Raw genomic sequence first — 13,363 nt, 5'->3', positions numbered from 1 at the left:
ATGAACTACTAAACTGAACTGCACAATATCAGGACACTTTTAACAAAACACTAAGCACACAAACAAAATGGCTCCCCTAAAAACACATCTGTTCTTCTGTAACCAGATTTTCTCTAGATGCATAAATAAGACTTCAGCAGTAGAATATGCCTTTCTCATTCTTGGCTCAATTTTCTCTCTCTCTTTTTTCCCTTTCTTGCTTTGTCCTCTGCGGCCTGACTCTTCTCTGGCCCGGTGATCTTTAGTGTGGGTTGCTTTGCGTTGTTGTGTTGCGAATTTTCTTCCGTCCGACCGCAGATGAAGGGATAAACACTTCAAAGCACCACGCTAGCAGTTTAACCCCCAGGCTGAAAGTACAAGTGGACAATACACTAATTGAAGGAGGCGACTGATCACAGGGCCCTGTTCAAAGGGTGCTAGGCCGTCCCCCAATGTCAGCCTACTTAACTTTATTAGCTCCTGCCTTAGCTTCAATTTCTCTTGCCTTTGAACTCTCCAACGGCGCGTGTGTTCTCTCTGCACTTCTGCCCAAGTCATGCTTACGTTTCTGGGAAATTCAGGATGCATTTATCCTCATACTTCTCGAAGATGCGCTTAGCACACAAACGATCCTCCTCGCTTCCAGAAACAGACAGAGTTCTCCGAGCATCATGGACCAGGGATTAATCACCGGTGGCGATGTCGCGTTTCCCAGTGAAAGGAACGGCAGCAGGAGAACGCCCGTGCCGTGGACAACACCCAAAAAGAACTGACAACTGATATCTCAAGAAACATTCTTCACATTTTTTACACTGAACCAGAGGTGAAATGGCTTTCAATCTTAAAAGAAACGTAAAAAAAAAAGATAATTAGATAATTGTGTTGGCCATTGCTGTCTTCGTTTGTGATGTGCCTACATCACGATTGCTGCATTTACATGAAAGAGCTTACCAGACACCAAAGAAAACACATTTTTTGAAACAATACACGAAGTAACCTGATGCAACAAGACCAACATCTCATAAATCAGCTTTTCTGTCAAGCTCACCCTTCTGCCATTTTCACTTGAGTGCCACACTTGTCCCGATAACTTGTTATTAAAGGAAAGCGATGCCAATTTTTTTTAAATCACATATATGCTTACTCGCCCTGAGAGTGTTCAAAGGGTGGAGCAAGATTTTTGAGACCACATGTCCTTGGAGCCAATGTGATAACATGAAGTGCAGAGTATTTGGCCAAACTGTGGCCCACTTCTAAAATAAACATCGGTTAAGACATGTTGAAACTCCGAAAGGCAAAGTCATAAGAGTGAAGTATGACCACCCCGGCACTGCACACTTGGGCTAAAAGCATGCCGGGTGAAAATTTGGAGAACTTTCTCTCTTTGTCTGGTGTAATGAGATCAGGTGTGTTTTATTTGTTCTATTACACGAGACTCAAATTTAGCCTCTGGGTAACCCCGTTTTATTACTGGCATTGGTAGCGCCTCACTGACACTCTCTCATCCTGTCTTGGGCTTTTCAAACATTTGGGGTCCCCCTGTGAAAATGGCTGAGGCCACTACAAAGGGGTCAGAGGGGGTCGACATCAAAAAAGAAAACAGCAAGGAGGGGGAGGGAAGACGCGCGCTGCAGCTTGTCTGCCCCGTCCTCCACTCCGCGCGAGATAATCGCGCGGCCATGAAATGGCCAACAGGTGTCTCCTGTGTTAGAAAATCATTTTATTCATAGCGACCGCTCTCGTTGACTTGGCTGTGAAAGATGCGTGCGTGCGTGCGTGCGTCTGCGCTCGCTCGCGCGCGGTTGTTCTAAAGCCTACTATTCAAGGTACGAATGCTGTAGTCAGTGTTAACAAAGATTTTGTGTAACATCTTACCTGCTACAGTGGTACTGGTCATCGCTAATTCGAGAATAATTCAAGAAATGCCAGTAAAAAAAAAAGACACGTTTTAACGCACATTTCCAAACAATTTGAAAATGAAAATATTTTGGAATTGGTGGGGTGCCTTACAGTTGTAGGAGGAGTAAAGTTTAGAATGTAGGCTTGTAAGCAAAACTGAGTTTCTGTCGGTGCCGGATTTGAGATTTCTGAGACTAATATCTCCTCTATGTATCCAAAACTACAAAAAAAGAATGCATACATAATGGGACGCATGATCACACGCACGCGTAATTCCGCTTAAAGTATGAACTTCTGTATCATTCCTAATCGTTTTAAGAACACGGACGTGGTATCACCGGTTTCTACGTTTGAACTCAAGTATTTAAATATATCTTCGTCTTCAGAGTTTGTGTTGAACATCAAAGGAACAATATATGCTTTGAAGTAGCGAGGGGTAGGATCAGTCTCTCTCTTTCTCTCTCTCTCTCTCTCTCTCTCTCTCTCTCTCTCTCTCTCTCTCTCTCTCCCTCACTGCTATGACATTGGCAAAGTCATCCGCATTAGCCTATAACCGTGGTGAGAAGGCGCAATAGCCACAAAATTACTTTTTTTTAACCTTTATAACACGTGCGTGGGACTCATTTCACGGGACAGTTTGAAATAATCTTGTTGTCACATGAGGGGAAACTCAGATCACACGCCAGACGTTTCTGGCGATGTGGCAGCGCACGGGTTAAACAGAAAATCCACGGAAGACGAAAAGTCTGCGTGTTTTAGGTCAGCGCACTAACAGTGGAGTTGCAGGGATAGTGCCGTCGGGCAGCAGATCAATTTCCTCTGGCGCTCTGGATCCTCAAAGTTGGCTCTGGATTGCCAGCCTTTGAGAAGGTCCTTGCAACCTCGTAAAAACTCGCAAAAACCCCACCGTCCGCTCGCTGAGTGCCGCAGACTAACGGGCGCTTTAACAGTCCGGGTGTAAGCACGACTAGGTAGTCACGCACCGGTGTTGTGTTTTTTAAAGCCCTGCATTCGCCAAGAAAATGTCAAATTATAGATTAGTCTTTTCTACCTTTCTTCCGGGACCAAGCCGGCGCTAACTCACTTTGAAGTTTTCAGTCGCGCAGTCAAGCCGGCTCGTTTTGAAATGGCCTGGAGGGGTTCCTAACACTCCAGCACCTGGAGAGGTGCAGGAATGTGGCTCGCGTCTGGATACTTTTGTCTCCGCGCTGCAGGTTAACTTGAGAATAAAACGCACGAGCCACGAGGAGGCTATCGCGGATTGCTCAACACCACTCTTCTATTGCATGGTGGAAACCAGCCGCGTAAATGCTGAATTAGGCAGTATTGTGCCGCTATAGCAAAAACGCCTATCTAGGACGCTCCGATCTGCAAAGCTTTGAAGGTTAGAAATAGGCTGCGCCGAGTACAGTGATTAAAACATGTTTGTCGATAGGTAGTGCTGGAACAGGAGCGGGTTTGATATAATTGATAATCCCGTTTTGATGTTGAAAGTAACTCGGAAGCGGGGGGCGGCCGTGCGTAGTCGTGGTTTGGCACGACCCCCTTGATATCTCCACACCCCTCCTAAGACTGAGAGGAGGATCCGCTGCGTGCTTTGGGTCAGTCCAGTTGCTGAATGGGACAGAACTAAGCCACATCGTCCCTCTCTCCCTCTCTCTCTCTCCCATCGAGGACCTATTGCACACGCAACTGCCACATTTTAGCCGAGCTCATAAATGTTTGACGGATTACTGCTTATTTCAACCGGGAGTGGGTTTTTTTTGCTGGATTATCACATCGCTTAGATTTCAGCCTAAAGCCCTCCACGGGACGTAAGCAGGCTATCATTCCGACCTTGAATCTCTTTTCCAGCGCAGCGGAGTCCTGAAATATGGTATGAATGCGAGCTGTGTTTGGTTTGGAATGACATTTCATAGCCGATGCGTGTAACTGACTGATGAATACACTTTTAAGGCATGGTCTGTTTGTGGGCGTCGACGACTTGTGCGGGTTGTTTGTTTGTATGTTCGTCGCTTCGTTATCCTACAACAGTTCCTGCGCCCGGCCGCCTCGTTTATGCGCGTCTGGAGTGCGCGTAAATGTTTCGATGAGGTGTAAAGTTTGGGAAAAGTCCCTGAAAGCGTGAGCTGATGTTGATTTCGGTACGGTCGTCTAAACCGGAGCCCCAACGCTGGCGGGGATCAAAGCATGCACATTGATTGCGGTCATTGTGCACTGAAACGCCTGCCTTCCCTCGAGGCTTTTCCTTAAGCCTTTGAAGCGCGGGCGACTGTAACGCAGCGGAGACTCCGTGCCGTCGCCACCTTTCACACCGATTACGGTCCGCGCGGACAAACCGATGATGAATTTGAGGCTAAAAAGTGTCATCGCCCTCGATCCGGAACAGTTCGTGTCACCGGTGTGTTTGGAAATGTTTATGTGGTCGATGTTTTGTCATGATCTCTGAAACATGTCTAACGGGTGTGATACGATCCTCTGCTTTTCCGTATCGGCGCTTTACCGCGAGTCGCCGAACACAGTAGTGCGTCATTTTTGTTTTTTTTACGCGAAGTTTCTCGCAGTGTTTGAATTTTTGTTTTTATTTTTAAGTTGCAATGAAGCTTGGTTTTGTAACTCAGACTTTGAAGTATATCGAGTCCACTTTTTTTTATTAGATCGATACTTTGTGTTGCAGAGAGGCGAGCGGCTCCGCGGCACCCCCGCTGCTTCTAGCGCGTGAGGAGGGATCGGAGGCGCAGCGTCGGGCGAGCTAAAGCTGCACGCACGCGAACGGCAGCGCCGGAGTCATGAGCCGCGTGCTCACCGAGACCGTCGGCGCCAGCTTCCGAGAAGACGCACCTCGTCCTCCGGTCCCGGGGGAAGAGGGCGAAGGATCATGCCGCAGTTCGTCCAAGTCCGTGAGGATCAGGCCTTTGCACGGGGCTAAGGCGGTCGCCGTTGCCCCTCCCGGCTGCACTCCGCGACGAAACGAGGATGGACTCGGGGAACCGGAGGGCAGCGCCTCGCCGGATTCCCCGCTCGCGCGGTGGACTAAATCACTGCATTTTCTCCTCGGCGACCAGGACGGCGCCCACCTGTTCAGGACCTTCTTGGAGCGCGAGAAATGCGAGGACACTCTGGACTTCTGGTTCGCGTGCAACGGGTTTCGGCAGATGGACCTGAAGGACCCGAAAACGCAAAGAGTTGCCAGAGCAATTTACAAGCGGTACATCGAGAACGACAGCGTCGTCGCGCAGCAGATGAAACCGGCCACTAAATCCTACATACGGGACAGTGTGAAGAAGCAGCAGATCGACTCGTCCATGTTCGACCAGGCCCAAACGGAGATCCAGACCAGCATGGAGGAGAACGCCTACCAGCTGTTCCTGGCGTCGGACATTTACCTCGACTACGTGCGCTCGGGCTGCGAGAGCTCCGCGTACGAGCAGCACGGCGGTCTGGGGAATCTCAGGTTGATGTGCGGCTACCTGCCCCCGCTAATAGAGGACAAAGAATGGACTTGCAGCGACTTCAAAACGAAAGCACTGGCAACCGTGGTCGGATTATCCGCCAGTACCCTGCGGGCTACGATGTCTCTGCGGACCACGGATATCCTGGAGCAAGGATGCAGGTAAACCCTCAAAACCTGCCTGGCTCCTAATTACACATTACGAGAGGTGATCGTGTTAAATACGTGCGGCGGTTTAGCTCGTGGGTGAAGTATGTGATCAAGTAAAAACCTTCTCATGCGCATGCTTCCCACCCCCTCGCCCTTTTCCGTAAGTCAGCATGGACACCATTGCCGTTCACTGTCAGGCTGGAGTTTCAGTAGTCTTGGAGACAGCCCTCTGGTGGTCCGTTCTACATCCTCTCTGTGCTTTGAAATGCTACTGTGTGATAGTGGTCCCAGATCCAACACACACGCCATGGATCCTTGTGTTCCATCCATGTGTGCGTGCTAATGTGGACTGTGGTTACACAGTGTCACTCTGCAGTCATTAGTTATGCCGTCGAAGTGTTTGGAGTGCATGTGTTTGTCTGTGCGTGTTTGTGTGTGTGTGTGTGCTCTCATGTGTGGCACTCTCTCTCGCTCACCCTCCCATCCACTACGTCTCTCTCTCTCTCTCTCTCTCTCTCTCTCTCTCTCTCTCTCTCTCTCTCTCTCTCTCAGAGACATGTTCTCCTGCACACACTTGCACTTTAAAGCGCAGAAGGAAGATATTCAAGTTTTAGTTCAAGATGAAAGATAAGGCATTTCAAGGAAGCCTTTGTGTTCCGCTCACCAGACGCTTCCCTGCACTGCCTCGCAGACGCGTGAGATCGAGACTGAATGCTGTGTAGAAAGTTTTGGGTTTTCCGCATGGTTTTCGATCAAAGACCAGTTTTAATAGCACTGACCGAACTGGTCTTAGTGCTTCCATACAATAAAGCATCAGACATCTGGAAACAATTACAGCGCAACACACTTGAAGCCCCCCACCCCCACCCCCCTCGTTCTTTGTTGTGTCTTAAAACAGATCACTACAAGTAAACAGACTCGTCCTCTCTGCCTAAGCTAACAGAGCGTCTGAAGTTTGCTTTTTTGGAATTTTAAAAGTGGATGGATGAAAACTGCTCTAGCTTAAGCAGGAAACGTGACCAAATGGTTTCAGACTGTGTGTGTGTGTGTGTGTGTGTGTGTGTGTGGCTGCCAGTGTATAGACCTGGACAAAATGGACTGTGTGGCTGAGTGTTTGTCTCTGTAGAAGGGTGCGTATGTGAGTGTGTGTGTCAGTGGAGACTGTTAGCCTGCTGTTGTTATGTGGAGTATAGGCGTGTGGCTGACATGAGGGCATCTCTGCTTCTTCCTGCTGGTGTTTTCAGTGCACATATCACACAGGAGGGGGGGGGGGCACCTCTCCTTTCCCCACGGTCTGCGCCAACTCTGTCTGTGACGGAGTTTTTATCTGCCACATGTGGAACTAATTTCAGCCCCAGTCTCAGGCAGCCCACTCCCCCTCAGACCAGCTCCTCAAGAGGCTTGGCAGAGTCCATGGCCCACGGTGCAGCTCCTTCTCCCTGGAACGCTGGGTCTCCACACACTTCTGGGCTGTTTCTACTTCTGCCTTTTATCCCTCAGACAAGGGATTGGGGAAGAGAGAGAGAGAGAGAGAGAGAGAGAGAGGGAAGGGGAGGAGACGATGAAAGAGAGGAGAGGCAAAGAGAGGGGTTGTGTCCAGCTGAGTGCATGTAGGGAGGAGCAGGAGGTCAGGGCTAAGATCAGGCCCAGAGGCTTCGGTCATGCTGCGTCCCTCTGTCTCTCTCTCTCTCTCTCTCTCTCTCTCTCTCTTTTGCTCCCCCTTCTCCCCTCTACTCCCTTTCCCTCCCCTCTTTCTGCCAGGGAGGCAGGAATGCAGCACAGCAGGAGAGAGGAGAAAGACAAGCAGAGAGAGAGAGAGAGAGAGAGAATGAGGGAGGAGTCAGAAGAAAAGGGACCGGGGTGGCGGGGGCGAGCGGGCGAGCGAAGCTTTGGAATCGAAAAGTGTAGAGAGCTCTTTAACAGGGGAGGTGGGGGTTGTACACAGCTGAAAGAGAGGAAGTGGTTGTTGGTTGTTGACACACAGAGTCTACGCCACTCATAAACTGGGCTGAGAAAAGCTCTCATGAGGAACCACGTGCGCGCGGCCCTGCCAGCAGCTTACTGGTAACGGGAGAACATGGCGCCGCTTCAGAAAGTCGTCATTTCCCATCAGCGCCCACTGGGAAGTTCACCCGAGGGTTCACAAGTTTGCCAATCCACTGTGACAGACCGTGTGTAGCATTAAACCCCTTCGACAAATTCCACCATGTAACCTTTGCACGGCAGCCTTCTCTACGAGCAGCTAGCGGAGCGCGGCTAAGCCGATCAACTAACGCCAGAGCCGGGTCTAGTGTCCAGTGTGCGTGTGCGGCACGGCACGGCCCACTCTCACCACGCCACCCCGACTACTGTTGTGTTTTCAGGGCACGGAGGCGCGGCGGACCCGCCAGCCCCTACTTCGTGAACTCGGGCCACGTCTTTGCGCCGGCCAGCAGCGCCAACGACAGCGAGGTGTCCAGCGACGCCACCACGGATGACTCCATGTCCATGACCGACAGCAGCAGCGTGTGAGTGTTTCTCCTCGGGGTTAAAAGTTGTGGCCTTTGGCAGGGTGGCATCCATCTGGAGTGTCCTCCAGTTAGTGACAGATTACTAAACTGTTTTATTTTGTTGTATTCTGTATCACCTCTCCTTAGTTAAGTGGTTGGAAGCCTTGGAATATTAACAGACAGCCAGGCAACTATACGCACTAGTGTGCGTGCATGCAAGTGTGTGTGTGTGTGTGTGTGTGTGTGTGTGTGTGTGTGTGTGTGTGTGTGTGTGTGTGTGTGTGCAGTGCAAGAACTGCTGAACGGTGTGAGATGGTTTCCCAAACTTTATTCCTATAAGTCCAGGGCTGCATTTTTTCCCCTTCACAACTTCATTTCATTACTTTTCTTTTGTTCCCACCCCAACCATTTTGTTTTTCTCATCATTATCTCTCTGTTTCCCTTTCACAAATCTGCACAGAGAAATTAGCGGTTTGGTCTTAAGCCCATCTCAGCGAGAGCAGTGGGGGTTGGGGTTTGGCATGGCTTGAAAGCAAGGCTTACCCCATTCTGCGTTGCCGCGGTTACTTCCCAGCAGCCCTAGCGTGATGAGATCAAGTGTCAGACCGCGTTTAGTCAGGGGGGTGTGTGTGTGTGTGTGTGGGGGGGGGGGGGGGGTAGACGAGTGCTCTTCATTCCTGGACTCACAGACGGCTCACCTGGGGTTCCCAATACCCGGATTAACATCACACGCCCTCATCATGAAACCACTCCCCCACCCACACCCCCCCCCCCCTTTGAAAGGAAACTTCGTGCTAGCGGGGAGGTGCAGAGGGGGAGGAGGGAGGGATGAATGAAACGTGTGGAAGATGGAAGGCTTAGCTAAATGGAGCTCTGTGCCCATTGTTCAGTACACAGGGCTTTGGGAAGGTGAAGGACTGAAAGGAGGGATTCAGACTGCTTTGAAAATCAGTTGCACGACGGAATTGTTGGTGGGGCCGAACTGGGGGGGTCAGGCGGCACGGCTCCCCGCTGAAGAAAGAGTGAAAAAGAGAAGCCTGTTTCACCTCAGAAAAACAATGGGGGAAAAAACTTTGGGAGGAAGAGGGCATCTGTAGCACTAATCTGTCTGTTTGTTTGTTCACATGCTGTAGAGGAGCAGTTCCAGTATGCTAACATGGCTAATGGGAACTGAAAGCTGGTAGCCACTAATTAGCATGAGGTAATTTGCATAATGCTAATTGGGGGCTACCGGCTTTCACTCGTTATTAGCCATGTAAGCGTGAGAAATTTGATTTCAATTGAACTGCTCCAGACATGCTAATGTGGATGGTGACCAGGTAGTACAATGTGACGCAGGAGGGTAGACGTGAGCAAAATGGCATATCGAAATGATATTGCTGCATTTAGCGATTGTAGCATGACTTGCGTTATATGGAATACTACCTGGTGAACTCTTGGTGTGGTTAAAGATTAAAGTTCTCTGGATCACAGGATTCTTCAAATACCCACAGAACTACCCTGAATCACACAACATTCATAAGGTCGTAACTGAACTAGGGTTAGTGTTTGCAGATCTCATTATTTTAATCATAATAGAACATTTGACTACATAATAGAACATTTGACTTACTCTATTTTGAGTAATAGAGCTGTTATATGACTTGCTAATCATGGTCAATATTAAAATAGCAATATTAAAAAACACTCAAAACATGTTGCAGCGTAAATAGTGTCCATCCTTGGTCGATAACTGCCACTTTGAAGAACATTTTTCTGCATTTATAGATGCAGAGGATCACAGAGTCTATTTTCATTCAAGTAACTGATCCTTGGTGATAAAAGGGTATTTTTAACAAGACTCCGCCCACGCGTCCCAGTAATGGCTGGACTCTAGGAATCTTTCTGTGCCCTTTCGCCAAATGCCTGATGAAATACGTTTTGCTGGTTTGCCGTTCAGAAGACAAGATGATTTTTGCGCGGGTGAAGAGAAACAACCCAAATTTGAATCTCGGTTGGAGATATAGGATGGAGGGAAGCTTTTCAGTGAGGGTTTTTTTTTTTTTACCCCTTCTTTTCTGTTTTTCCCCTCTTTTTTCCAGCTTATATCTTATTTATGGATTTACTTGGACTCTGGGGAATGTGCTGATGCCAACTTCAAACATTACCTTATCTTACAGACCAACCTTTTGATGTTCCTGAGATCTGAGCAGTCGTGAGAGGCTGTTGCCAAATGAAGATGGCAGGGAGCGCATATGCGCGCGAGTGTGAGATTTCAAAGGGGAGGAGGTGTGGGGGAGGGTTGGGGTATGGGTGCATGGAGAAAGCTGGATTTGGGATAGAGCAGGCTCTCGTGCTCTTCCAAGTTCAGATGTAAATAGCATCTGACGGAAACCTGCGATCCCATGTGTGACCAAAAGGCACTTGGATGAGAAGCAATTGCGGCGAAAGGAGCCGCACCGTTTAACGCGTTTAATCGCGAGCGGGGGTGGAGGGGGTGTCAGATGGGGGGGGGGGGGTTCGCAGCCGACACGGGCTCCTAAATGTTTAATGTCACTCTTATCATATCAGTGCCCGTGTGGTAAAAACGCCAAGTGTCCTCTCGTCTCTAGCGCAGAGCAGATCTTGACGTCAAAGAGAGCTCTGCGGTGTCATTATTAGGCCGAGTCACTTCAAATTCAAGCCCCTGGTTTTGGGATCAGCCAGCAGATTGGGATGCCCTTTGCGCCGGTGTTCGGCGTTCATGGTGCTAGTGGAATTCTCTCGCCTTTGATTCGTCTCTCAAAACCCCCCCGAACAGGGGAGGGAGCCGATGTTGACGCTGGTTTTGGCGCTTGGGGCCAGTTAATGGCGGCCTCTGGGGTCCCATCTGAAGTCATTAAGGAGTGGTGCGTTGTGTTGCTAATACCCTTAATGGCGAAGGGACTGAAATAGCTCGGGGGAGAGGGAAGGGTGTGTGTGTGTGTGTGTGTGTGTGTGTGTGTGTGTGTGCGTGTGTGCGCGTGCGTGTGTGCGCGTGCGTGTGTGCGCGTGCGCGCGCGTGCGTGCGTGCGCGTGCGTGCGTGCGCGTGCGTGCGTGCGCGTGAGTGTGTGTGTGTGTGTGTGTGTGTGTGTGTGTGCGTGAGTGTGTGTGCTGTCAGGGGACAAGGCTGTGGTATGTGCCCATCAAATCACGTTTCGCTCCCAGAAGTGTTTTTCAACAGTATAATATAATGGGTTAGCAAGTCGTTTCCAAACCAAACCATCCTCTCTTTTTCTCCTTTAGGAGAATTTGTTTTGATTATGAAACTTGACACTTTGTTTAGTCTGAAGCCAATTGTGGGGGGGGGGGGGGGTATTATTCTGGGTGTACGTAGTTGTGCTGGGTATTTAAAGTCCTCTTGTTCTGCTTTTAACGTGCACATGGGGTTCTTTTTCTCCCGCCCCACAGAGACGGGATTCCTCCATACAAGCTGGTCACCAGGAAGCAGCTCCAGCGGGAGATGCACCGGAGCGTGAAGATCAACGGACAAGTTGCGCTCCCTCATTTCCCCGTAAGCGCTGACCCACTCCCCTGACACTTTCCTTCTCCACATGCTCGCGCGCCCGCTCCGAGACTTGCTTATTTTCCCGAGCTCATGTTCAGACAGAATATTATATTTGTCCACTCATTCTCATGTAAAAGACAATAAATAAATAAAAGACAATATTCACATAGGAATTTCTTTCCACTTCTTGTAACCCCCCCCCCCCCCCCCCCCCCCCTCAACTCAAGTATCATGGTACACGTCAGGGAAAAAAAGCTACCAGTTCTCCTGCATCACAGCCCATGCACAAAGATCAAGGTTTCATGTGCGCTTTCAAGGTCCCATTCTGATTCTAGTATCTCGGTTGCTTTCCGGAGTCTCATTCCGGTCTGGAATTCTGAATGTATTTCCTAAGGGTTTGATGGGACATGGTGGCGGGGGAGGGGCTGCAGAGGTCACTTGGTCAGGATCTGGAAGTGAGAACGGGAGCTGCTTCTCGGCCGGCTAAACTCCCCGCCGACAGGCCTTTGATCAAGGGCTCAATGCAGGCAGCTTGTGTGGCGTCTATGGTGACAACCTCCAGTGGAGAAACCCCCCCCCCCCCCCCCCCCGACTCTTCACTGGTTTTGTTGCAGTAAACCTCCCCCCACATTCTGCCTCTTTCCACTCTTCCCCTGCCTCTGATCTCAGCAGGGTGTAGAGCTAAACAAGCTCAGAGATTTTGGTGTGGTAGTTTTTTTTGGGGTGGGGCAGGGGGTATGTGTGGTTTGGAGAGTCACAGTTCATGATTTGAGTTTGGTGAGGTTGGAGGTTTCAGAGGCAGAAAGCAGGCAATATAGGCAAAGCTAGTGTGTGAGTGTGTGTGTGAGTGTGTGTGTGAGTGTGTGTGTGAGTGTGTGTGTGAGTGTGTGTGTGAGTGTGTGTGTGAGTGTGAGTGTGTGTGTGAGTGTGTGTGTGTGTGTGTGGGGGGGGGCTCTCTCTCCTGCCTATTTTTGTTAAAACCCCTCCCACCCCCACCCCCCAACCCCCCGCCCACCCCGATTTTGGACTGGGCTTGTTTTCTCTCCATGCTCCGGGCCCCCGTCACCATGCTCCTGCACAGCGGGCTAGCGCCTCGCCGGAAGCTTTTCTTCTTCTCGCCTTCTCCTTCGCTTCATCCCCTCTTCTTATCTGTTCATCCTTGCAACAAAGAATGAGGGCCATGCAAAAAAAAAAAAGGAAGAAAAAAAGAAAGCAGGTTGAAAAAGAAACCTGGGAAAACTTGACAAGTTTGTGTCACGAGCGTCTTAAAAAGGGACCTGCATCCACGGTACTATACTGAGGTGTGCTGTCCAAAGGCAGGAGTCGATTACGCCTCCTCTCTGATCTCAGCTCCTCAGCTCCACTGGTCCTCTGCTCTTCATCCTTGCCCCTCCTACCACCTCTCCCTCTATCCCCTCCCTCCTTTTTTTCTCTTCTTCTTTTAATTTTGTCCCTCTGCTCCTCTTTTTCTGTCTATCTGGCTTTTATTCTGAGATTTAAAAGCCCGATCCCCCACCCCCCCCCCTAAATTCCCCCACCCCCCCTCTCCTTGCGTGTGTTTGATGTTTGACAAGGGTTCTTTGAAGCTGGCTGACTTCAGAGCCTCCATGCTGATGGCATGGGTGGTGTGCGTGCCTGTGTGTGTGTGTGTGTGTGTGTGTGTGTGTGTGTGTGTGTGTGTGAGTGCGTGCCTGTGTGTGTGTTGGTCCAGCTTTTGCCCAGGGCTGACAGTACTGTTGGCAATTGGCATTAAAGGAGGAAGAGGAGAAGAGAGAGATGAAGGGCATTTGAGGATTCAGGGTTAGAACAAGGGCTTGGGATGGAAGCGCTGGACACACACACACACACACACACACACACTTCTGCAAGCACATTATGCTGTATTGATT

At 49.9% G+C, this 13,363-nt stretch overlaps 1 protein-coding gene across 6 annotated transcripts in view; it reads left to right on the top strand.

Annotated features, from left to right (window-relative positions):
• The window catches only part of LOC113583264 (axin-2), a 38,675-nt gene that overhangs the window by 18,495 nt on the left and 6,817 nt on the right, over window positions 1-13,363 (top strand). For 4 of the 6 annotated variants that reach the window (XM_035528772.1, XM_035528771.1, XM_035528766.1 and 1 more), the window contains 3 exons: window positions 4,556-5,491; window positions 7,843-7,986; window positions 11,378-11,480. In XM_035528772.1, the coding sequence (XP_035384665.1) occupies window positions 4,668-5,491; window positions 7,843-7,986; window positions 11,378-11,480 (1,071 nt within the window). In that variant the 5' untranslated portion in view covers window positions 4,556-4,667. Of the gene's footprint in view, window positions 1-3,458; window positions 3,755-3,923; window positions 4,280-4,555; window positions 5,492-7,842; window positions 7,987-11,377; window positions 11,481-13,363 lie in introns of those variants that run through there. The other 2 variants (XM_027019507.2, XM_027019509.2) reach the window with 2 other exon arrangements.

The sequence above is a fragment of the Electrophorus electricus genome, chromosome 1 (genome assembly GCF_013358815.1).
Source record: "Electrophorus electricus isolate fEleEle1 chromosome 1, fEleEle1.pri, whole genome shotgun sequence".
In the NCBI taxonomy this organism is placed as follows: domain Eukaryota; kingdom Metazoa; phylum Chordata; class Actinopteri; order Gymnotiformes; family Gymnotidae; genus Electrophorus; species Electrophorus electricus.
The sequence above is the reverse complement of the archived record's forward strand: the minus strand, read 5'-3'. Positions and strand labels throughout refer to the sequence as shown.